Source organism: Diceros bicornis, chromosome 36, assembly GCF_020826845.1.
Source record: "Diceros bicornis minor isolate mBicDic1 chromosome 36, mDicBic1.mat.cur, whole genome shotgun sequence".
NCBI classification, from domain to species: Eukaryota; Metazoa; Chordata; class Mammalia; order Perissodactyla; family Rhinocerotidae; genus Diceros; species Diceros bicornis.
This window is the reverse complement of record NC_080775.1, coordinates 13,959,373-13,984,334: the sequence shown is the minus strand read 5'-3', so window position 1 is coordinate 13,984,334 and position 24,962 is coordinate 13,959,373. Positions and strand designations below refer to the sequence as shown.

Below are 24,962 nucleotides of genomic sequence, written 5' to 3'. Positions count from 1 at the left end.
TCACAATTTCAGACTTTATAACAAAATTCAAACTCAATGTTTTCACTTAACACTAATCGTCAGTGCAAGAATTCTAACCAACTGACAAAGTCGTCCTTAAAGCCATAGCCTTTTCTCCCTATAGAACCACAACTCAAACTTCCTGCCTTAACAACACCTGCTTTTCCCATTCTGACCATCATTATGGGGTTTCAGGACCTTATTGTCTTATGCCTAAAATGCTAATAATCTCCTCTCTGGTTTCTCTGTCTCCGGACTCCTACACCTCTAGCATATCCTGCCCAGACCCCAAGATTATCATTCTTGAAATGCCACTTTGATCTCACCCCTCACGGGGTCAAAAGCATTTAATAGTCCTCTAGCATCAAGAGCTAAATTGATAAACCATCGATCAGCATGCAATGAAACTCAACATTGAGTGATGGATACATGGAACAGCATGGATGAATCTCAAAAGAAATATGGTGAGTGAAAGAAGCCATATTTAATAAAAAGAATATATATGATATGATTATATTTATATAACATTATAGAAATGCAAACTAAGCCACAGTAACAGAAGGCAGATCAGTGTTTGCTTGGGGGAAGGGAGGGAGAGGAGGAAGGGATTATCTTGATTGTGGTGTGGTTTCACAGGTGTATATGTATATATGTGTGTGTGTGTGTGAAAAATTACCAAAGTGTACAATCAAAACATGTACAGTTTACTATATGTCAATTATACCTAAATAAAACTGTTTAAAAAAAGCTCTTCCAGCTTCCAAAAAAATGAAGTTTTCCAGTCCCCCCAAATGAAGTGAAGAGTCATTAACAAAACAAGCAAGGTTCTTTCTGATCTGGTTCTAATGCACCTTTCAGGCTCATCTCCACTGCTGCTCCCCAAATGCACACCCAGCCCATCTAGGCTATGAGCTCCCTTGGTCCCTCCCACCCCATAGCCAGGTCCATACACGAACTTGACCCCAGTGCTCCCCATAGCCACTTTGGTATAGAACATGCTACTCTGTCCCTCAAGGTTTGGCTTAAATATGAGCACTCCACAGAGCCTCCACTGGTCTCTCAGGCTGGAAGGAGACAAATCCTCCCCTTTCCCTACTCTGAGAGCCATCTTTCAGATGTAAGACTTACTTGGCACTTGTCACACACATCTGGTGTGGCAGTGTTTCTGTCTTAACTCTGCAATTAGGCTTTATAATCTCGGATCCTACACAACACCTACCAAAGTTCCCCACATCGGTTGGCTTTCAAACACTTGTTGAAAGAACAAAGATGATAATTTTATCTGACATCTTTGAATTTTCCCTGTTCCTAATTGGAAATCCTAGAGCAATATTTTGCTAAGAAAGGAAATGCCATTATATTGGTAAAGCTCTTTGTGTATACTGAAGTGAAATCAAAACATGAAGGAAGATTCTGATCAAGACCCAGCCCTGGGCCAACCTACCTCCCATTCGGGATAATCGTGAGGCTTCAGGGAACCTTTGTGTGTGCCTGGGAGCACAACCAGACAGCCATTGCTCTGGTCGACGTGCTCCATGGCCGTCCAAGCGCAAACAATGTTATTGCTGGGCCTGAAGGGGAAATAGTGCAGATCCTGGTGCAAGGGATGACGGGATGTCTTCTTGCCTGAAACAGAACCTGCTGTTAAAACATGCTCAAGTCTCAGAATCCTTCTCCTCTGTCTGAAAAACCAGAACAGTGACCTATCCCAGCCAAAGCCAACAATTTCAAACAACATTTAGAAAATCAGCCTTGAGTGATAAGAACCACATTGGAATACCAAATCAACATGGCAACTCCAGATGCTACACTTTTTACTGGGTTTCTGGTAGCTGAGTACTTACACACACTATTTTCTAGCAAGATGTACATAAATCATCAGCTCTATTGGTATATATTTCTCTGTAAGTCTGGTTTGGACATAGAGCCTAGATTTCAAAAGAAAATTTTGATTAATTAAATTGAAGAAAGTAGTCAAATTTGAAGTCCCCTGATAGCCTTCTAAGTGGCTGATGCAAAAAATATTAATGAATTAACAAACTAAATAAGTAAAAGCCCTCTCAGAGGTTTTCCCACTGTAGTAGAGGCATTTGGTATACAAAAACTGTGTAGAATCAGAGACACCATGACCACATTTACATTTTCCCTGGCTTCGCTCTCTGAACTTGGTCCCCTGGCCACCTGATCTCTCCAGACAAGACATCCAGGGAAGGAAGAACTTGGTGATGTTTAGCTACAGGCCTGTCACAGAAACCTTTCCAAGAATCAGGAGGAAGAAAAGGTAGAAAAAGAGGAAGGATCTCTAATTCTTTCAAATTCCTTCCATATTCCTTCCAAATCAGCCTCCCCAGGAGTGAAGTCTTAGAAGCTCCATTTTAGTGTCATGTCAAAATCATGGCAGAGTAACTTGTTCCTTTTTTTTCTCCTGTCTAAGTTACAACCAGTAGGACACCCATTGACCAACAAAGGACTGCCGGCACAGCACACCAGAATGCATGCGAGATCCCTATACTTATACACCTGAAGGTGGGTGGATTGGACCTCTGAGAGAAACTGGAACTAGAAAAGCAGCCTCCTCCCCGCAGTGGCAGTGATCCAAAATGCCAACACCCCCAGCAGTGTCATGGTGCCCTGACCTAAGGTTTGAAAAAGTGCACCAGCATGCACCAGGAACCAGAGGCTGCAGGAGCAGACATGGCACTCATGGCTTAGCCCTTGTCCACTTCCAGCAGCGGAAGGTGGCACCCACGACCTGCAGCTTCAGGAAACACAGTGGTGCCAGTGGCTCAGCCCTCTCCACCCTCCTCAGGCAATGGCAAGTTAGGTCTGGTCTTTACAACAGCAAGGGCTGCACCCAAACTGCAGATAGTTCAGCAAGGGCAGTCATGCCCTGACTGGAGGTTTCAAAATGCACACGGGAACTGGACACCAGAGGTTGCAGGAGCAGAAGTGGTGCTCAAACCTCAGTCCTTACACCGCCGTCAGCAGTGGCAAGTGGCACCTATGACCTGAGGCTTCAAGAGCCACAGCAGAACCCATGACCCAGCCCCCAGTAGCAGCACTCCCAAAACCTGCTCTACCAGCAGTGGGGGCTGGCAAAACCCTGGGCCCTTGGCAATGGAAGAGGCACTCATGAACCAAATGCCTGCGGGAATGGTGCTGCCAGCACCCCCAGATAACCTGGGAACAGCAGCACAGGTGGCGCATCTGGGAGTGGCACCTGAACTGGAAGAGAGCCCACAGAGAGCCAGTGGGTAAACACATGACCCAGGCAACCCCAGAAGCAGCAGAGGTGCTTGCAACCTGGTAACCCAGGTGGTGACACCTGAACTCACAGGGACATCATAAGCAGCAAGGCACCAGGAACCTCAGAGGCACAACCAGCACAAGGGCACTGACAACATGTCTAGCAGAGGCAGTGGAGGGTGAAAAGTGCAGGCTCTCGAATACAAACAGAAGCAGCTCAGAATCAAGTAACCAGAGCAGTACCCTCAAAAGAAAGGTGGTTACTACCACAAATGCGGCAGCAGAGGATCAACTCATCAAATACCATAAAGAAATAAAGTAACACGGCAGAACAGAAAGAGAATGACAACTCTCTAGAAACCCAACCTGAAGTCACAGACGATTGCAATCTGAGATTTAAAAATAGCTGTCATGAAGAAACTGAATGAGCTATAAGAGAACTTAGAAAGACAAGAATAAAATAGTGAACAGAAGGAGTACTTCACCAAAGAGATCCAAACTCTAAAAAAGAAAACCAAACAGAATCTGGAGATGAACACAATGGGATGAACAATAAAGTAGAAAGCATTAGAAATAGAGCAGACCATATGAAAGCAAATTAGTGAGCTCGAAGAGAGAAATACAGAAATGATTCAGGTGGAAGAGGAGAGAGAACCAAGCTTTTAAAAAATTGAAGATATTCTAGGAGAATTATCTGACTTAATTAGGAAAAGCAACACAAGGATAATAGGTATCCCAGAAGGAGAAGAGAGGGAGAAAGGAACTGAGAGCTTTTCAAAGAAATAACAGCTGAGTACTGGGGAAGAAATTGGATATACAAGTGCACGAAGCTAATAGAACTCCTAATTATCTCAACACAAACAGACCTTGTTATATTAAAATTGTCAAGAGTCACTGACAAAGAAAGAATATTAAGGGAAGCCAGAGAGAAGAAAATAACTTAAAAAGGACCCCCCTTCAGGCCATCAGTGAATTTCTCAGCAGAAAGTCTAAAGGCTAGGAGAGTTGAATGACATATTCAAAATATGGAAAGACAAAAACTATCAGTCAAGAAACTCAAGAGTGAAAAACTGAAAGCTATTCCTCTAATAACAGGAACAAAACAAGGATGCACACTCTTGCCACTCATATTCAACAGAGTATTGGAAGTCCTAGCCAGAGCAATTAGGCAAGAAAAAGAAATAAAAGGCATACACATTGGAAAGGAAGAAGTAAAACTATCACTTGTTGGGGATGACATGATTCTATATTTAGAAACTCCTAAAGAATCCACCAAAATACTACTACAAATAATTCATGAATACAGTAAAGTGGCAGGGTACAAAATCAATATAAAAAATCAGGCATATTTCTATACACTAATAACTAATGACAAACTAAGAGAAATAGAAATCAAGAATACAATGGCATTTACAATCACAACTAAAAGAACAAAATACCTATGACAAAATTTAACCAACGAGGTGAAATACCTATACACCCAAAACTATAAGACATTATTGAAGGAAATCAAAGAAGACATAAACAATGGAAAGATATTCTGTGCTCATGGATTGGAAGAACAAACATAGTTAAAATGTCCATATTATCTAAAGCCATCTACAGATTCAACGCAATCCCAATCAGAATCCCAATGATATTTTTCACAGAACTAGACCAAAGAATCCCAAAATTTATATGGAACAACGAAAGACCCTGAATAGCCCAAGCAATCCTGAGAAAAAGATCAAAGCTGGAAATATCACACTCCCTGATTTCAAAACATACTACAAATCTCTAGTAATCAAAACAAAATCAAACTACTGGCAGAAAAACAGACACACAGATCAATGGAACAGTATCAATAGCCCAGAAATAAACTGGCACATCTATGGATAGCTAATTTTTGATAAAGGAGACAGAACATACAATAGAGAAAAGAAAGTCTCTTCAATAAATAGTGTTGGAAAGACTGCACAGTCACATGCCAAAGACTGAAAGTAGACTATTATCTTACATCATACATAAAAATTAACTCAAAATGGATTAAAGACTGAATGCAAGACCTGAAACCATAAAACTCCTAGAAGAAAACATAGGCAGTATGCTCTTTGACATCAGTCTTAGCAGAAACTTTTTGAATACCATGTCTCCTCAGACAAGGGAAACAAAAGAAAAAAATAAACAAATGGGACTACATCAAACTAAAACGTTTCTGCACAGCAAAGGAAACCATGAACAAAACAAAATGACAACCTACCAACTTGGAAAAAATATCTGCAAATCCTACATTCCATAAGGGGTTAATATCCAAATTATACATAGAACTCATATGACTCAACAACAACAAAAAGAACAACCTGATCAAAAAATGGGCAAGGGGCCGGCCCGGTGGCGCAAGCGGTTAAGTGCGCGCGCTCCGCTGCGGCGGCCCGGGGTTCGCTGGTTCGGATCCCGGGCGCGCACCGACGCACTGCTTGGTAAGCCATGCTGTGGCGGCGTCCCATATAAAGTGGAGGAAGATAGGCACCGATGTTAGCCCAGGGCCGTCTTCCTCAGCAAAAAAGGAGGAGGATTGGCGGATGTTAGCTCAGGGCTGATCTCCTCACAAAAAAAAACAAAAAACAACAACAACAAAAAAAAATGGGCAAAGGATATGAACAGATATTTTCCCAAAGAAGATATACAGATGGCCAACAGGCACATGAAAAGATGTTCACCATCACTACTTATTAGGGAAATGGAAATGAAAACTACAATAAGATATCACCCGACACCTGTCAGAATGCCTATTTATACAATGTTATAAACCAATGTTACTGCAATAAACAAAAAATTTTTTTAAAAAAAGAAAAGATACAAAATTTACAGAAATATTTGGCATTGAGAAGATGAACAAATACAAAATAATTGGAAAAGAAAAAAATAAAAAATAAAAAGACAAGAAGTAACACATGTTGGAGAGGATATGGAGAAAAGGAAACCCTCATGCACTGCTAGTGGGAATGCAAACTCGTGTAGCCACTGTGGAAAACAGTATGGAATTTCACAAAAAACTAAAAATAGGACGTCAGCAACATGGTGGAGTGAGCTGTTCCCTTTGTCTCTCCCCCTTTTGAACTACAACTAGATGGACATTCACAGACCAACAGAGGAAGCCTACACAGCACCACAGGACACCTGAGAGACGCATGCAGCTATACATCTGAGGGTAGATGGCCTGACTCTCGGGAAGTGGTGGAGATAGGTGAGCACTCCCTATCCTCCCCCACATCTCTGTGCACACACTGGGTCACTTTCCAGCCTGACACGAGTATCCCGCAAGTGGGTACAGAACATGTCCCAGGGCAACTGTGGGAAGAGAGAGCAGCAGCCCTTAGCCTGATGTCATTGCTCTCCCGATGAGGCGGGGGGAGCCCACTGTGCCCCTGTGGCCCCAAGGAGTTGCCCTGACTGGGTCCACATGAGAAGCCCTGCCCACCAAGCACAGTCCACACAAGTGCCTGAATGTTCTCCAGGTGTGCTCCCGTGCAAGTGTCCACAGTACCCACACAACTTCCAGCAAACACAGTGGGACCAAAAACTCTGCTCCTGCTCTCCCTAGTGGTAGCAGGTGGAATCTGCGACCTAAAACTATCACAAATGCCCCCCAAAAGATTAGTTCATTAAACACCATGAGAACCCATAGCAACAGTTCAGACCAGAAGGAAAATGACAATTCTCCAGAAACCAACCCTGAAGGCACAGAATTTAAAATCTAAATGACAGAGAATTCAAAATGGCTATCATAAAGAAACTCAATGAGATACAAGAGAACACAGAAAAACAGTTCAGTGAGCTCAGGAATAAAATGAACCTCTTCACCCAAGAGATTGAAATTATAAAAAAAAAAAATCAAGCAGAAATTCTGATATGAAAAACATAATCAATGAAGTAGAAAATAATATAGAATTCTTAAAGAATAGAGCTGATGTTATGGAGGAGTGAATTAGTGTTTTAGAGGATAAAAATATAGAAATGCTACAAGTGGAGGAGAAGAAAGAAATAAGATTTTTAAAAAATGAGGTAATTCTTTGAGAAATATCTGACTCAATTAGGAAAAGAAACATAAGGATTATAGGTATTCCAAAGAGAGAAGGGAGGGAGAAAGGAGCAGAGAGCTTGTTCAAAGAAATAACAGCTGAGAACTTCTCAAACCTGGTGAAGGAATCAGATTTAAAAATAAACTAAGCCAATAGAATGTCTAATTACATCAATGCTAAAAGACCTTCCCCAAGGCATATAATAGTAAAACTGGCAAAATTCAATGAGAAAGAAAAAATATTAAGGGCAGTTAGACAAAAGAGAATAACACACAAAGGAACCCGATCAAGCTTTCAGCAGATTTCTCAGCAGAAACTCTAGGCTAGGAGAGAACAGAATGATATATTCAAAATACTGAAAGACAAAAACTTTCAGCCAAGATTATTCCATCTAGCGAAACTTTCCCTCAGATACGATGGAGAAATAAAAGATTCTCTAGATAAACAAAAGCTGAGAGAGTTCATTGCCACTAGACCTCCCCTACAAGAAATCATTTAAGATGCGCTCACACTGCAAACAGAAAGGCAAAGGCCTATCCTTGATTTTTTGAGGAATCTCCATACTGTTTTCCATAGTGGCTGGACCAATTTGCACTCCCACCAGCAGTGTATGAGAGTTCCCTTCTCTCCACATCCTCTCCAACACATGTTGTTTCCTGTCTTGTTAATTATAGCCATTCTGACGGGCGTGAGGTGATATCTCATTGTAGTTTTGATTTGCATTTCCCTGATAGTTAGTGATTTTGAACATCTTTTCATGTGTCTGTTGGCCATCTGTATATCTTCTTTGGAGAAATGTCTGTTCAGGCCATATGATCCAGCTATTCCACTGTTGGGTATTTATCCAAAGAACTTGAAAACACCAATTTGCAAAGGTACATGCACCCCTGTGTTCATTGCAGCATTATTCACAATAGCCAAGACTTGGAAGCAACCTAAGTGCCCATCAAGGGATGAATGGATAAAGAAGCTGTGGTATATATACACAATGGAATACTACTCAGCCATAAGAAACGATGAAATCCAGCCATTTGTCACAACATGGATGGACATTGAGGGTATAATGCAAAGTGAAATAAGTCAGAGGGAGAAGGTCAAATACCATATGATTTCCTTCATTAAGTAGTAGATAATAACAACAATAAACAAACACATAGGGACAGAGATTGGATTGGTGGTTAGCAGAGGGGAAGGGGGGAGGGAGGAGGGTGAAAGGGATAATTTGGTACATGTGTGTGGTGATGGGTTGTAATTAGTATTTTGGTGGTGAACATGATGTCATCTATGCAGAAATAGAAGTACAATGATGTACACCTGAAATTTTTACAATGTTATAAACCAATGTTACTGCAATAAACAAAAAATTAAAAAAAAAAAAGAAAAGAAAGGCAAAGGCCTACAAAGCATTGAGCAAGGAGATAATTAGACAGACAAAATCAGAAAACTGCACCTCTCTATCAGAACAGCGAAACAAATACTCAGTTATAACCTAAAGATAAAGGGAAGGAAAGCGTCAAAAGTAACCATAAACACTTCAACTTAGTCACAAACTCACAGCATAAAAAACAGAATAATTTGTAACAACAATAACTCAGAAGGGGAAGAGGTAAGTGATGGGACCTGCTTAGGTTAATGGAGATAAGAGGCTATCAGAAAATGGACTATTTCATCTATGAGATCTTTTATACAAACTTCGTGGTAACCACTAAACAAAAAAATCAAAGCAGAGCCACAATTCACAAAAAGAGAGAAAACCTCAAAAAAGCACCTAAATATAATGGCAGTCAGAAATACAAAGGAAGAGAAGCAATGGAAATACAGAACAACTGGAAAACAAGAGATAAAATGGCAGTATGAAGCCCTCATATATCAATAATCACTCTAAATGTAAATGGATTGAATTCTCCAATCAAAAGACACAGAGTGGCTGGATGGATTAAAAAACAAGACCCAACCATATGCTGCCTCCAGGAAACACATATCAGCTCTAAAGACAAACATAGGCTCAGAGTGAAGGGATGGAAGATGATACTCCAAGCTAATGGCAAACAAAAGACAGCAGGTGTTGCCATACTTATATCAGACAAAACAGACTTCAAGTTAAAAAAGACAATGAGAGACAAAGAGGGGCAATATATAACGATAAGAGGGACATTCCACCAAGAGGACTCAGCACTTATGAATATATATGCACCTAACACAGGGGCACCAAAATACATAAAGCAACTATTAACAGACCTAAAGGGAGAAATTAGCAGCAACACAATGATAGCAGGGGACCTCAACACCACACCTACATCGGACAGATCATCCAGACAAAAAGTCAACAAGGAAACAGATTTAAATGAAACACTTGATTAGATGGACTTAATAGCTACACACAGAGCATTCCATCCAAAAACAGAATATACATTCTTCTCAAGTGCACATGGATCTTTCTCAAAGATAGACCATATGCTGGGAAACAAGGCAAACCTCAATCAATTAAGGAGACTGAAATCATCCCAAGCATCTTTTCTGATGATAGTGCTATGAAACTAGAAATCAACTACAAGAAAAAAGCTGGGAAAGTCAGAAATATAAGGAGACTAAACAACATGCTACTGAATAACCACTGGATCAATGAAGAAATCAAAGGAGAAATTAAAAAATACGTGGAAACAAATGAAAATGAAAATACGACATACCAAGTCCTATGGGATACAGCAAAAGTGGTCATAACAGGGAAATTCATAGAAATACAAGCCCACCTCAAAAAAAAAGAAAAATCTCAAATAAGTAACCCATAAACTACTAAAAGAATGACAATCAAAGCCTAAAGTCAGCAGAAGGATGGAAATAATAAAAATCAGAGCAGAAATAAACGAAATAGAGACTAAAAAAACAAGAGAAAGGATTAATGAAAGCAAGGGCTGGTTCTTTGAGAAGTTAAAAAAAATTAACAAACCCTTAGCCAGACTCACTAAGAACAAAAGAGCAAAGCCACAAATAAATAAAATTAGAAATGAAAGAGGAGAAATTACAACATATTCTGCAGAAATACAAAGGATTTTAAGAGAATACTATGAAAAACTATACATCAACAAATTGGATAACTTAGAAGAAATGGATAAATTCTTAGACTCATATAACCTCCCAAAACTGAATCAAGAATAAATAGAGAACGTGAATAGACCAATCACAAGTAAAGAGATTGAAACAGTAATCAAAAAGCTCCAAAAACACAACAGTCCAGGACCAGATGGCTTCTCTGGAGCATTCTACAAAACATTCAAAGAAGAGTAACACCTATCCTTCTCAAACTTTTCCAAAAAATCGAAAAAGGCGGAATGCTTCCTAATTCATTCTATGAGGCCAACATTACCCTGATATCAAAACCAGACAAGAACAACACAAAGAAGGAAAATTACAGGACAATATCGCTAATGAACATTGATGCAAAAATCCTCAACAAAATATTGGCAGACCAAATATAGCAATTCATTCAAAGGATCATACACCATGATCAAGTGGGATTAATTCCAGGGGCGCAGGGATGGTTCAACATCCACAAATCAATCAATGTGATACACCACATTAACAAAATGAAGACTAAGAAGCACATGATCATCTTAATTAATGCAGAGCAAGCATCTGACAAGATCCAATATCCATTTATGATAAAACCTCTCAACAAATGGGTATAGAAGGAAAGTACCTCAACATAATAAAGGCCATATATGACAAACCCACAGCCAACAACATTCTTCATGGTGAAAAACTGAAAGCCAACCCTCTGAGAGCAGGACAAGACAAGGGTGCCCACTCTCGCCACCCCTATTCAACATAGTACTGGAGGTTTTGGCCACAGCAATTTAGGCAAGAAAAAGAAATAAAAAGAATCCAAATTGGAAAGGAAGAAGAGAAACTCTTGCTGTTTGCAGATGACATGATCCTATATTTAGAGAAAACTAAAGAATCCATCAGAAAACTATTAGAACTAGCAACTACAGCAAAGTTGCAGGGTACAAAATCAATTTACAAAAATCAGTTGCATTTCTATACACTAACAATGACCTAGCAGAAAGAGAAATCAAGAGTACAATCCCATTTACAATCACAACAAAAAGAATAAAGTATTTAGGAGTAAACTTAACCAAAGAGGTAAAAGACCTATACACTGAAAACTATAAGACGTTATTGAAAGAAACTGAAGAAGACACAAAGAAATGGAAAAAATATTCCATGCTCGTGGGTTGGAAGAATCAATATAGTTAAAATGTCCACACTACAAAAAGCAATCTACAGATTCAATGCAATCCCAATGACATTCTTCACGGAAATTGAACAAAGAATCCTAAAATTTATATGGAACAGCAAAAGACCCCAAACAGCCAAAGGAATCCTGAGAAAAAAGAACAAAGCTGGAGGTATCATACTCCCTGACTTCAAAATATACTACAAAGCTGTAGTAATCAAAACAACATGGTACTGTCACAAAAACAGACACACAGATCAATGGAACAGAATCGAGAGTCCAGAAATAAAACCACACATCTATGGACAGTTAATCTTTGACAAAGGAGCCAAGAACATACCATAGAGAAAGGAAAGTCTCTTCAATAAATGGTGTTGCAAAAACTGGACAGCCACATGCAAAAGAATGAAAGTAGACCACTATTTTGCACCATACACAAAAATTAACTCAAAATGGATTAAAGACTTGAACGTAAGACCTGAAAGTATAAAACTCCTGGAAGAAAAGATAGGCAGTACATTATTTGACATTGATCTCAGCAGCATCTTTTCAAATAACATGTCTTACTGGGCAAGGGAAACAAAAGAAAAAGTTAACCAATGGGACTGCATCAGACTAAAAAGCTTCTGCAAAGACAAAGGAAACCATGAACAAAACAAAAAGACAACCCACCAACTGGGAGGAAATATTTGCAAATCACTTATTTGATGATCACCAAAATATATAAAGAACTCATTCAACTCAACAACTAAAAAACAAACCATCCAATCAAAAAATGGGCAGACGATATGAACAGACATTTTTCCAAAGAAGATATACAGATGGCCAACAGGCACATGAAAAGATGTTCAACATCACTAATTACTAGGGAAATGCAAATCAAAACAACAATGAGATATCACCTTACACCAGTCAGAATGGCTATAATCACAAAGACAAAAAACACCAAATGTTGGAGAGGATGTAGAGAAAAGGGAACACTCATGCACTGCTGGTGGGAATGCAAACTGCTGCAGCCACTATGGAAAACAGTATGGAGCTTTCTCAAAAAATTAAAAATAGAAATGCCATACAATCCAGCTATCCCACTCCTGGACGTTTCTCCAAAGAACTTGAAATCAATGATCCAAAGAGATCTATGCACCCCTATGTTCATTGCAGCAGTATTCACAATAGCCAAGACTTGGAAGCAACCTAAGTGCTCATTAATGGATAAATGGATAAAGGAGATGTGGCATATATATATGTGTGTGTGAATATATATATATATATATATATATATATATATATATATATATATATATATATATATAATAGACTAGTACTCAGCCATAAAAAAGATGAAATCGTGCCACTTGCAACAAAATGGAAAGACCTAGAGGGTATTATGCCAAGCAAAATGAGTCAGAGAGAGAATGACAATTACCATATGATTTCACTCATGTGTGGAAGATAAACAAACAAACAAACAAACAGATAGATATGGAGAACAGATTGTGGTTACCAGAGAAGTGGATGGGGTGGTGGAAAAGGGGTAAAGAGACACATGTCTTGGTAACAGATGGAAAATACACTGACTTTTGGTGGTGAACATGATACAGTGTACACAGAAGCTGAAATATAAAGATGTACACCTGAAATTTATATAATGTTAAAAACCAATGTGACCACAATAAATTAAAAAAAGAAGCTCCATTTTAGGAAGCACAAGAAATTTTAAGAACAACTGTAAGATGTGACTTATAAGAATAGTTTTAATTTTGTTAGTAATAATAATGTCTTCCGATCAGGAAGGCAGAATCCACACTATCTCGGTGAGAACAGTTAATGAAGCTCAGAGATGTTGAATAACAGGAGCCTCTGGTATGTGAACAGTCATGTTCATTAAACTGCATTTTTGACGAGCCAGGGATCTGAAAATACAGCAATAACTCTACATTGAACATCTGAAACCACTATTACACTTCAATGTGGTTAGAATGTAAGCTATTTTAAGACTTCAATAAATGTAAACATATTCATTTAGGCAAAGTTTAGCAGATATACACATGGCTATGGTTAGAACATAAACCTTATATACACAAATTAAACAATTATTTTTCTACTTCTAGTTAACAAATAAGAGTCCTTTACCAGAATCTGGAGGTTTGTTTATCAGCATTGTATGCATGGCCATAATATTGGGTCCAGTGAAGCATTCCACATATTTCAGAATCTAAGGGAAAAGGGAACAACAAAGTTGATGGGAAATCAGACGCACAAGCAAGTGACACAAAGTACAACTACCTACACAGGAACAAAGACGCAAGTTTAAAAAACCAATTGGAATTTCACAACATTGCAAACAGCCTGAAAAAGTCAGCAATTGGAAATCTACAACACTCTGATTAAATAGGCCTTCTGGGGCCAGTCAGAAACCTAACCACTTTCTCTACAAACAAAGATAAGAGTTTCTGTGAGATATCAACTGGGAAGGACACGAATATCCTTCTTTCAATCAAAACTGTCGACAGTTGACCAGTGAGAAGGCAGCTTCCTCTCCTTCAAGAGACTCTTCATAAGAAGGGACCGTGAAAGGACCCGACACCTTTGCAGCTGTTGTGAGGAGCCCAGAGGAGAGCAGAGCAGCGGCTCAGAGGACACTTCACAATCAGTGCGGCCACTCACTCAACAACTCTTGACTGAGGTCTAGCAACCAGGCAGAGTGATGGGAAATGGGGACACAACAGTGAGCAGGGTAAGCAGGTCCCTGCCCCATGGAGTGTATGTTCTGGTGGGAAGAAGGTGTTAAACAGATAATGACATGGGGAATTGGGGTGAGGCATGTGCTGTGAAGAAGAAGCTGTAATGAGAGCGGTGACAGCGAGGGCTGAATTAGTCACAGGGTCTGGCAGCTCGGGTACTGCTCCTGCGTCTAACCCAGCAAGGGACAGGAGAAAAGCAGAAGGAATCGACATTCTATGCCCACCACCTGCCAGGGGCTTACATCAGGCCATTTAACTCTCACAATAATCCCTGAAAAATAACGCCCTCGCTAATTAATAATCCTTTAAATGAGCACCCCACATATTAGCCTTAGTAGTAGGTTGCCCAACTTGGCAGAGCCAGTTAAATGAAAAAGATGGTCTTTAAACTCCATTTCTGTCTGACTCCAAAAAATGAAGCACATTCTACTGCTTTCTCGCTATTTGATCTCTTGTGTCTGAGGAATATTGGTAATTTGAGCACGAAAAACTTCAAATGTTGCGAATATCCTAAGAGTCAGGCCTCATACTTGTGTTTTTATACAGCCTGTCACTTTCTGGTGTTCACATAGGCTGGTATTTTCTAAACCTCAGTCATTCAAGAGCCATCCTCACCAGTTCTGCCACACTTTGCAGAATTTCCCAATATCTTTAGCCAATAAATTCCCGAAATTATATTAATTCACTTCTTTTGCTGACTCTTATCCTGATTAATAATATTCATAAAATCATGGGCTTGATGTGCCAGTTATTGTTTCCAATACACATAAAAATAAATACCTATTAAAATAATGCATCTCTCCTAAAATCATTGCATGAACTACCAGATACATGGTTCACAATTTTGAGATGTAGGAAATGTGCAAGTCCCGATAGCGCTTCATCACCCACAAACGCCTCTAACCTCAAGCTTTTCATCCTTGATCCACCCACACAGCTCCCACGTCCAGAACAGGACTTGAGGTTGCGAGAATGGATGGTTCAGAGGGGCCACTTCCCCTTTCATCCCAACCCAAGGTGCTGGATGCCACAGGTGGTTTACTGTACAGTCTTCTTCATGAGTCACATTCCTAACAGCACTTAGGGTTATAACTTCTAATAAGCGCTATATGCCAAGTGTCCTTTAAAAACCATTCTAAATAAAAGGTTCCTAAGCTGTGGTACATTTATGCAATGGAATACTATACCGTAGTTTAAAAAGTATGAAGTAGATGCGTAGATACTGATATGGAAAGATCTCTAAGATTTACTATAAGTGGAAAAAACAAGGTAACAACCAGGATGTTCCCATATTACAGAAAAACAGTGTATACAAGTAGGCTTGCATATACATGAAATAATTCTAGCTGAATACTCTAAAAAAGCTGAACAGTGAGTGGGGCTGGTGATGGGAGACTTTACTTTTCATTTTATGCTCTTCTGTACTACTTGGATATTTTCATAAATATGAATTACTATTAAGGACTAATAATTTTTTTTAAAAACTATTTTACCTTTAAAAACAAACTCAGACCTCTGCTGAACAGATTCATAAAACAAACAGAAAAAACAAATGAATTTACAATGAATGGCCTCAGCAGTTTCATCCTTGTTGATACACTGTATGGAGCATGAGAAAGTTTCTCTCTCTCCTTAACATAGAATTTCCGCCCTTTTTAACCAAAGTAAATTAGCAAACGCGAGAGCAGGCGTTCTCACTGTTGACATCTGGGGCTGGGTAAGTCATTATCTGAGGAGGGGGCTGTTCTGTACATTATAGGTTCCCTGGACCCCAGTAGTAATATCCGTGGCCTCTACCACTAGAAGCCAGTAGAACACTGTCCCTACTGTGTGACAAGCAAACATGTCTGCAGGCATCACAAATGTCCACCTCCAATTGAGAACCACTGCTCCAGGGCCAAAGAAAAAGGAGATAGATCAAGTAAAAACAGCCGCTTTCAGAGACAGGCATGCACATGGCCTATAACTTAAAGAGAAAGAAAACACAGGAAGGTCTTGAACCTCAGGGAGAGTGCAGTATCTGAAGAGTTCCTCATCTTCTTGGAAATCTTGGACCTTTGTAATCGTTTGTTCACTTGGAACATACTCTGATTTTGCAATGGTCACATCTCTCATTACCATTAATCCCATTGGTTTCACCTCCTCTCTGCAGATTCTTTCAAACTCGTTCCTAGAAAATTAAATTGGCAATAATGTCATTCCACCGGCTCTAAGCACCTGCCTGGCCTTGTTCTGTGGAAAGATGCAAAGATTTGGAGATAGTTTCTCTGCCCTAAGTTGGCCTCCAACCCCATGTTGAACACTTCTGAAGAGAAGGAGGAGAAAAAGGCCAACTGAGAAGTCCTGGGCTCCCAACTGTGAGGCTGCAGCTCACCAGCCGAGTTCAGATAGCCCTTAGCTTAGCACACCACGGGGGAGTAGTGTGATTTGGTTACATCTGAAAATCATAGCAAATACTTCCACAGCACGTTCCACGTGCCCTGCCCTGCTCAAGTACTCTCTCTCTATTTTACCTTATTTAGTCCTAACAACAACTCTTGGACGGAAGTGCTATCATTATCCTCATTTTACAGATAAGCAAACAGAGGTAGGGACAGGTTCAGTAAATTGCCCAGGACACTCAAAGTTTACTGGTGGGGGTCAGATTGAAGCCAGCCAGTCTGGCTCCAGAGCCCACGTTCCCAACCACTTCCTAATGAACCAGATCACTGATAAATATCTGAACTTGCAGAGGTTAGTCTTTCTCCTGTGTCCATTACATACATAAAACACATATTTCTGTAAAATAACCAATAGCGTTACCATACCTAAAGCGTTCAATATCAGCATCAGATACCAGATTTTTAATTACGAGAAACCCATTTTCTTCATAAAATTTTCTCTGTTCTAGGGTCAGAACACTATTCTCCTGAGTGTACCTAGAGGAGAAACAAAATCTCTAATAAGTCCAATTAAAAAATCACAATCTAAACATATGTTAAACCTGTGAAATGTTCATATTCTTCCACTCAGCATTTCCATTGGGAGGACTACCCTCAGGACAAAATCTGAAAAACATTTAAAAGCTTTAGTTCAAAATATTAATTATTGTCACCGAAAAAAGTGCATTAATTGAAGCATAATTAACTAATTATATCATATCCACTCAATGGGATATGACTCAGGAATTAAAAAAGAAGATCATATAATAGCATGAACATTTATTGTAGGAAAGTATGATTACAATTATGTTAAACCAAGACATTATTTGTAAAAAAAAATAAATAAATAAAAAGACTGCTAAGAAATACAACAAAAGATATTTTTAACAGTGATTACCCTTATATAACAAAATTATAGATGATTTTTTGTTTGTGTGTGTGAGGAAGATCCGCCCTGAGCTAACATCCATGCCAATCCTCCTCTTTTTGCTGAGGAAGACTGGCCCTGAGCTAACACCTGTCACCAATCCTCCTCTTTTTTTTTTCCCCCTTTATCTCCCCAAAGCCCCAGTAGATAGTTGTATGTCATAGTTGCACATCCTGCTAGTTGCTGTATGTGGTACGCCGCCTCAGCATGGCCTGACAAGTGGCACATCGGTGGGCACCAGGGATCCAAACCCGGGCCCCCAGTAGCGGAGCATGCACACCTAACCGCTAAGCCATGGGGCCGACCCCCGTAGATGATTTTTAAAAATTCCTTCTATTTCTCTGATTTTAAAACTTTTTCTATTATTAATATGTATGATTTTTTTCAAATGGGATACAAATGCAATAAATTTTATGTTCTTCATTGTCTAGTTCATGCATTCTCAGAAAAAAATCAAAGTAACAAAATCCAAATAAGTGTACAGAGGACGCACCCACTCAAATCACTCAGTCCATTCTTCTAGGTGGGAAGTGTGACTCTATGAGAACGTTCCATGGAGATCAAGTACTCTCCTTTAAAGGAAATTTGAGACAAACCAAGACGCTACCTAATATATCCATATGGCCAAACTTCAGGCTAATTTAAATGAGATATATGGTGCATGAATTTAAAAAATCACATTATGCACTTTTTGATATTTTTTCTCCTTTCTGAATTTTAAAATACATATAGACAATTAAAGTCAGGGTCATCAAAATTTTCCACAATTGTTATAATTAAAACAAGTCCTGTAAATGGAGGAATGTATAATGAATCCTCATCAGGCAACATGGTATGCTGTATTTTATATCCCAGTTACAACTAGAAAAACCTTTATATACATTGAATGGTTAAAAATTAAAATTAGATCTACTTACTGGAATTGTTGAGGATGGAAACTGGCAGGAGGAACAGTCCCTGAAGTGGGGTGAGCTACCTGGGATGTGAATTAAGGCAAATAAGGTAAAATTTAGGAGTCAGTCTTCTCCAGAAACAACAGTCTGTCCTGGATTGGCTCTCACAAGGGAAGACGGGTCCTAAATGGACATCAAGCAGACTGCGTACACACATAACCCCTGACAGTTCTGCACTGCCGCTGACATGGCTCCATTTCATTTTCACAGTAGCCTGAGGAGGTGGCTGGAAGCCAAGAGCTTTGTTATCATTCCTGCTGCACAGAGCAGGAAACCTAGTCTTGGAAGGCTCAGCAACTGGTCCAAGGTCACCCAGCAGAAAATGACTGAGCCGAGACTTGACCACACTCTTTACTTCATAGCTTCCGTCTATTCTATTCCATGTGATTACTTCTTTCACTAATGGACTGAATGAATACAAATGGAAAAGTACAATTCTAGAAGAAAGGAGAAACATGAGCTATTCAAAAGAGGCATGTAATTTAGTGGGAGTCCAGTCCAAAATATAAGAAAAAGTTCGGCTGGTCATGAAAAAAAAATGTTTATAAACAATGACTCCAAGAAAAGCATGATCCACACAGTTGAGTATCTTACAGAAGTACAAACTCTAATTTTCTCTTCTATCCAGTAATCACAGATTATTGATTTAGCATGTCGATTCTTTTTTCTTCTCATGTTTTTCATTGTTTCTTTAGCTTAAAGAGTTACTTTCAGAATGTCACTTCTCATCAACACGTTATCAGTTTTTAAATGATGTCTCTATATAATTGGGGATAATATAATAGTCAAGGAGAAAGGCAGCCCAGGAGACAGAGTTACTAGCTACTGTCTGTTTTCCCCGAGGCAGAGAGCTTAATGATCTTCTTCAACTTGTCTCAGCACAATACGGTCACCTGGACATTCCGGATGTTGACCTCACAGTCCAAGGTTCTTTTCTTCTCTCCACCTCTCCAGCACTATGGTTTTCATTGTTGATTTTGTTGTTCTTGAAGAATAGTTTTAATGATGTGGAAATGTTTACTATATAAAGTTAATAAATGTTTACTGCCTTTACTATATAAAGTAGTAAAAGTTTACTACATAATACTAGTAAACATGAAACAAGGGATGCAAAAAGCTGTACAAACAGCATAGTCTTAGTTATGTAATCATGTAAATGCATGCAAGAGAAACACACAAATATTTTACCAATATTGATCTGTGAGTGGTGAAATATGGGTCATATTTGTTTTCCTCTTCGTGCTTACCTGCATTTAAAAACTGCATTATGTTTTGTAGTTCAAAAATTATTCCTTATTCCAGAATCCATGTTTCCTCAAAACCAGTTAGGGTTGGGAAGAAAGTGTCACGAAATTTCCAGTAGTCTATTTAAGCCTGAACTACACACACATTCACTGAAAATCAAGGCAGAGCTGTCCACACCAGAGCCACTGGCCACATCTACTTAAACTGAAATGAATTTGGGCCAGCCCCACGGCTTAGCGGTTAAGTGCGTGCACTGCACTACCGGCGGCCCAGTTCGGACCCGGTCACGCACCGACGCACGGCTTGTCAGGCCACAATGTGGCGGCAGCCCACATACAGCAACTAGAAGGATGTGCAACTATGACATACAACTATCTACTGGGACTTTGGGGTAAAAAAGGAGGAAGATTGGCAATAGATGTTAGCACAGAGCCCGTCTTCCTCAGCGAAAAGAGGAGGATTAGCACAGATGATAGCTCAGGGCTGATCTTCCTCACACACACACACAAAAAACCTGAAATGAATTTAATGAAAACTCCAGTCCGTCAGTGGCACTCCTCATATTTCAGGAGCTCCATAGGCCCTTATCGCTAGTATCTACAGTATTGTACAGTGCTGGTACAGAAGGTTTCCACCATCACAGAAAGTTGTACTGGATAGTGCTGTTCTAGTAAACACAGATGAAAAAACTAAGTTCTGACCTCCATACTATTACAACAAGAACCACCAGGATCAGATATCAAATTTAAAAGTAGTAACACCCTGGACCAGGAGACCTTAATTTCTAGTTCTAGTTATATCTAGTCCCAGTGTATGGGTGGCTGCACAACTGAGCAGGTATCAGAAACAAGTGAGAACAGATTGCTGGCTGCTGCCCCAGTTGTTTTGATTCCTGAGGTCTGAGATTTACCCGAGAATCTGCATTTCTAACAAGTTCCCAGGTGATGTTGATGGTGCTAGTCTGGTGACAACACTCTGACAACCACTGCTTTAGTTAAACGACCTTGGTCCACAGTTGTCATCTCTCTTTGCCTCAATTTCAGATTCCTCACCTGGAAATGAGATTCCCTAATCACCTGGGTTCCCTTTATCAGTCTATGGACGAGATTTAAACTTTCAGTGGTTCTGATATATCTCTTCTCAGAATCAGCCAGCAGAGCAATGGTGAAAATAAAAGAAACAGCTGTATCATCATCTTAGGAGAGATTTCAGGATCCTAAATACAGAACAGAGGCTAACCAGGTCGCTTATGGAAAAATCCCAGGCAGAGTGTCCTACCGAGCATCAAGTCTGCCCTGAAGGAGAAACTTTCTCTGAGCAGCAAAAACAATTCTACAAAGCAGTTTGACTTCTCTGCCACACAGTGCCATCTCTCTGGTCCGACCGGCAGCACACGTTCCCTCGGGATTCACTTCTGAAGGGCAACTGCGGAGGCGGACACAGGGCACCAAGTCCTTTCGCAGAGGCGGTGTCAACTCCCGTGGGGTCCGCAGGCACCCGGGGGCCCCTCACACGGAGCGCCCTTGGAGAAGGGAAGACGGGGGCGCGCATGGCGCCCGGCGCCCCCTGCAGAGCCGGCCCGCGTCCACCCCAGAGGACCCCGCTGCCCGCCCGCCTGCCGTGGCTCCTGCGGGCAGCTCCGCGCTCCGGCGTCCAGCGCGACTGGGCTTTGACATTTCCAGACATTTCTAGGTCTCCTGGCCGCCGCGGAAGTCACATGCGGCCGAGTGCCGAAAATGACACGGTAGCTGAGGGCAGACCCTGCTGGTAAAGACTCCCCACCCTCCGCTCACAAAGCCGGGGAGCAGAGGCCGTAAGAGGACCCGGAGTGTGGAGGGACGCCCCTTCCGCCACTGCGGCCAGGTCCCCCTGGGGCCCTGGGGGCCGCCGAACGGCCGTGGCGGCTGTGCGATGCGCCCTGGAGGCCACCACCCCGGCCGGGGTCACCAGGGGCCGGAGACCGAGGCGGCGGCGCCCCTTGCAGCCCGAGCCCCGCGCGGCGCAAAGGATACGGCGGCCCCGGCCGAGCGGCGGCCGAGGTGGCCCCGCAGGACGCGCAGGCGGGCGGCAGCGCGGGCCTGGTCCATGACCGCGGCGAGGACACCAGTGCGCCCCGCCTCGGCCCCACTTAAGCCTGCCGGCCGCCCTGCCTCCAGGCGGCGGGAGGGGCGACCAGCGGACCCGGCCGGCCAAGGGCGCGGGGCTCCCGGGAAGCGCGTCTGGGCTGGTGGGGATCAGGTCACGCCTGGTCACGCCCCCTCAGCCCGCATTGCGCACGCGCCGGGCCCTGGGACCCTGCGGACTTCCTTCCAAACCGTCGCAAAGATCATCCCTGCCGCAAAGTGCAGGAAACCTGCTCAAGAAGGGCTCGGAGACTGGGTAAGAACTTGAGCCGGATCGTGACCCGCACTCTTAACTGCGTAGTTTCAGTTCATTTTATTTCACATGACTGTTTCTTCCACTAAGCTGCTGAAGGAATAAAAATTTTAATGTTCAGCCCTAGAAAGTAACATGTGCTGTTCAAAAGAGGCGTTCAGTTTAGTGGGAGTCCAATCTGGAATATTAGAAACAGTTTGGTTGGTCATTTAAAAAGAGTGTATTAGGGCCGCCCTGTGGCTTAGCGGTTAAGTGCGCGGGCTCTGCTACTGGCGGACCGGGTTCGAACCCCAGACGCGCACCCCACCGATGCACCGCTTCTCCGGCCATGCTGAGGCCTCGTCCCACGTACAGCAACTAGAAGGATGTGCAACCATGACATACAACTATCTACTGGGGCTTTGGGGAACAAAAAAGGAGGATTGGCAATAGATGTTAGCTCAAAGCCGGTCTTCCTCAGCAAAAAGAGGAGGATTAGCATGGATGTTAGCTCAGGGCTGATCTTCCTCACTAAAAAATAAAAAATAAAAAGAGTGTATTAGGTGTATTAGATGTATGACCCCTGAGAAGCCCCATCCGGGGTTTTCAGGAGAAGCACTGCTGTTTCTCAGAGTTTAAAATGAAGTGTCTGGCCATTGACAGGTACAGGAAGGGGAATCACCTTTCTGTTTCTGAGGAAAGCCCTACTGCAACGGGAACAGACTACTAGGCATCTCCTGACGGCCCTCGCCTGATGAGAAGCGGGGACTTCGGAGGGGGGAGGAGAAAGAAAGTAACTGGAAATGTGAATTCAGTTCACTGACACCCGAATTATTTAATGATCAGGATCTTTACCCTCACAGGCCCTGAAAGTTATTGGCTTTCCAGACCAATAAGAAATATGAAGGAGATGACACTATCTACAGCTGTATATCAAAGGCCCCCCTAAAATACCTTCATTTTACAAATGTGTGAAAATACCTGCCCTCTCCACCATAAGCCATTTATACAAAGGATGTATTCAAGTTTGTGATTATTATAAGAGATGAAGGAAATGCTTCCATTTGTTATCTGCCTTTTACCATTAGAGGGATGCTGGGTTTAAGATTTTTGGTTGAAGAGCCCCTGGGGAATTCAAACAATAATTCCTCCTTAAGTAATGAAGTCATTTGAGGAATGTTGCTGGTTTTTTAAAATAGGAATTCAGAGTATTTGGAAATGCCCTAAGTAGACATCTTTAGTAATTCTGTTATTAAAATTTTAAAAAATTTAGAACTATTGAAACAACATTAACGGAACGTAAACATTCTCACAGGAATGACAATTTCTTTCTCCTTCAGTGTTTAGTATTTGTTCATTTCTAAATAAAGTTGAAATATCAAATATTACTTCAAAATTATCTTTTCTTTCCTCTTCATGCAATGTGCTTGGTTTACCAAAATATTGAAATTAACTTGAAGACAAATGTTGAAACACAGCAATTTTCATACTCATCTAAGTAAGAGTTTTCCCCAAATGTATGACAAGTTAAAGAAAATGTTTCTTCAATAATACCCATATTTGAGCAGCTAAGGAAAAATAGTATGACCTAAGAAAACCTTGGGTTAAATTCTTCAAGTGTTGTGTACACTCAAGAAAACTTCATTATATGAATGAGAAATTGTAATCAATTCCAGATTCAAAAATGCCATTCCTTTCTGAGAACAGGTATGACTGTAGGACAGGTAATTTGGTAGAAAGTTTTAGGTTCACTAATATACTCATGCACCAAACAGAAGCAAGCAGATTTGCCATAAACCAGCAGCTCTGCCCATTCCTGGCTTCCTCATCTACTATAGAAGGAATGCTCCCAGCAAAAGCCAGACCTCTCCTTGAGCGTTAACCCCCATCCTATTTTGACTATTCTAGAACAAGTTCCAGAAATTCTCCTCTCCTTCTCCATCTTTGTTGGATCTTTTCCCCCCATAAACATACAAGAATGCTGATATTTCTTCTATCTTATGAAAGCCCTCCATTGATGCCACTTCTTCCAGTTATCACTGCCAAATGTCTCCATATTTTTGCAGCAAAACTTGAAAAAATTGTATAAATTCGCTGTCTCCAATTTTTCTCTTCTCACTTTCTTAGGAAGCCCGTAATACTTTTTCCCTCATCATTTCTCTGGAACTGCTCCTGTTAACTTCACCCCAGTGATCACCATGTGGAACATCCAATTCTCACTTCAGAACTTGTTGGAGCCTGAGCAGCCTTGGAGCCAGTGAAACATGAAATGACCTCACTGCCTGCTTCTTCTCAGCTTCCTTGCTGGTTCTTCCTCCTCCTTCGGGCTCCTAATTCAGTCCTTGGACATCTCTTTTTTATAAATTTTTCCTGTAATCTCCTCCAGTCTCATGGCTTTAAGTTTCTTGTGTAAACTGATGATCCCAATTTATACCTCTGTTGGACTCTCCAACAAATTCCAGACTCTGAGTATCCAATTGCCTGCTTCACATCATTACTAGGATTGCTAACAGACATCTGAAACAAAATTCCTGATCTCCCTTCCAATAAATCATGATCTCCCTAAGAAAATATATGTCTTCATCTCAATCCCTGGAAAGGGGGAATGTGACCTTGTTTGGAAAAAGAGTCTTGGCAGATATGATTCAGTTAAGGATCTCAAGGTGAGCTCAACCTGGATTTTCTGAGTGAGCTTAAACCAAAGAAAAATCTCTCTAGGTGACTTTGATATATCACTACCCCCACTTCCATCCTGTTGAGAACCACTGATCTC

At 41.0% G+C, this 24,962-nt stretch overlaps 1 protein-coding gene across 1 annotated transcript in view; it reads right to left on the bottom strand.

The window, feature by feature from the left end:
- The window catches only part of LOC131398762 (phytanoyl-CoA dioxygenase, peroxisomal), a 38,117-nt gene extending 16,116 nt beyond the window's left edge, over positions 1-22,001 (bottom strand). Inside the window, exons 1-6 of the mRNA XM_058532435.1 lie at positions 21,847-22,001; positions 18,554-18,612; positions 17,096-17,206; positions 16,290-16,458; positions 13,678-13,759; positions 1,445-1,626 (exon numbers count right to left, since the gene is read on the bottom strand). Coding sequence (XP_058388418.1) covers positions 1,445-1,626; positions 13,678-13,759; positions 16,290-16,458; positions 17,096-17,206; positions 18,554-18,612; positions 21,847-21,921 — 678 coding nt within the window. The 5' untranslated portion in view covers positions 21,922-22,001. The remainder of the gene's footprint in view (positions 1-1,444; positions 1,627-13,677; positions 13,760-16,289; positions 16,459-17,095; positions 17,207-18,553; positions 18,613-21,846) is intronic.
- Positions 22,002-24,962: the final 2,961 nt, after the last annotated feature.